The sequence below is a fragment of the Podarcis bocagei genome (assembly GCF_964188305.1).
Source record: "Podarcis bocagei genome assembly, chromosome: 13".
NCBI lineage: Eukaryota > Metazoa > Chordata > Lepidosauria > Squamata > Lacertidae > Podarcis > Podarcis bocagei.
Window position 1 is genome coordinate 44,124,862 of NC_138138.1, and position 1,197 is coordinate 44,126,058.

Sequence of the window (1,197 nt, forward strand, 5' to 3'; positions counted from 1 at the left end):
ATCTCCAGGTAGGACTGAGAATGCCCCAAACTGAAACCCTGGACAGCCACTGCCATCCCATGTGAACAATACTGAGCTGAATGGTCCAATGGTCTGGACTGATATAATGCAGTTTCTCATGGTCCTATCAAAATGTGATAAAACATTGTCCACAACATCAATAGAACAATTTTTCTTTATTTAATTTTTTCTTCCATAGCTTTTATTGATAACTATCCTGTATTCTTTCAGAGTCCCATCAGTGGGGCCTCAACACACATGATGGAAGCAGAGAACGGCACCACTGTGAGAGAGTTTGTATTTCTTGGGCTGACCAGCAAGCCAGAAGTGAAGGTCCTCTTGTTTGCTTTCTTCTTGGCTGTATATGGCACAACCATGCTGGGCAACCTCTTAATCGTTAGCCTAGTGGCTTATGCACCTATCCTCCATACCCCTATGTACTTCCTCTTAGGAAACCTCTCATTCCTTGATTTCTGCTACTCTAGCATAACTGCTCCTAAAATGTTGGCCGGTTTCCTATCAAAGACCAACACCATCTCTTATGTGGGCTGCATTTGCCAGATCTTCTTCTTCCACTTCATTGGCGGCATCAAGATCTTCCTTCTTGTCATCATGGCCTATGACCGTTACATTGCCATCTTCTGCCCATTGCGCTACATGGTCATCATGAATGGGGCAGTGTGTGGTGGCCTGATGTGTGCCTCCTGGACTGGTGGCTTTGTCCACTCCATCATCCAAGTGGCCATTATTACCCAGTTGCCCTTTTGTGGCCCCAACAAGCTGGACAACTTCTACTGTGATGTGCCACAGGTGGTCAAACTGGCTTGTACTAATACCTTCGTGGTGGAGCTACTCATGGTGTCCAACAGTGGCCTCGTGACTTTAATGTGCTTTGTGGTGTTGCTTGTGTCGTACTCCATCCTTCTGGCCAAGCTCAGAGCAGGGTCTGCACCCAACCGGAGCAAAGCTATCTCCACCTGTGCTTCCCATGTCACTGTAGTGACCCTGATTTTTGGGCCTTGCATCTACATTTACATCCATCCCTTCCGCAGCTTCCCCATGGACAAAGCCATCTCCGTTCTCTATACTGTCATCACTCCCATCTTGAACCCTTTCATTTATACCCTGAGGAACAAAGATTTCAAAGTTGCATTTGAAAAGCTCAAGGGAAAGAAGCAAAAGAAATTGGCTCCCTGA

The 1,197-nt window shown here is 46.4% G+C and overlaps 1 protein-coding gene across 1 annotated transcript; it reads left to right on the forward strand.

Annotated features, from left to right (window-relative positions):
- Positions 1-261: 261 nt before the first annotated feature.
- LOC308570715 (olfactory receptor 4D5-like) lies at positions 262-1,197 on the forward strand (the record flags this gene model as incomplete). The annotated part of the gene is made up of 1 exon (XM_081165627.1): positions 262-1,197. The coding sequence occupies one exon, from the start codon at positions 262-264 to the stop codon at positions 1,195-1,197; it is 936 nt and encodes a 311-aa protein (XP_081021753.1).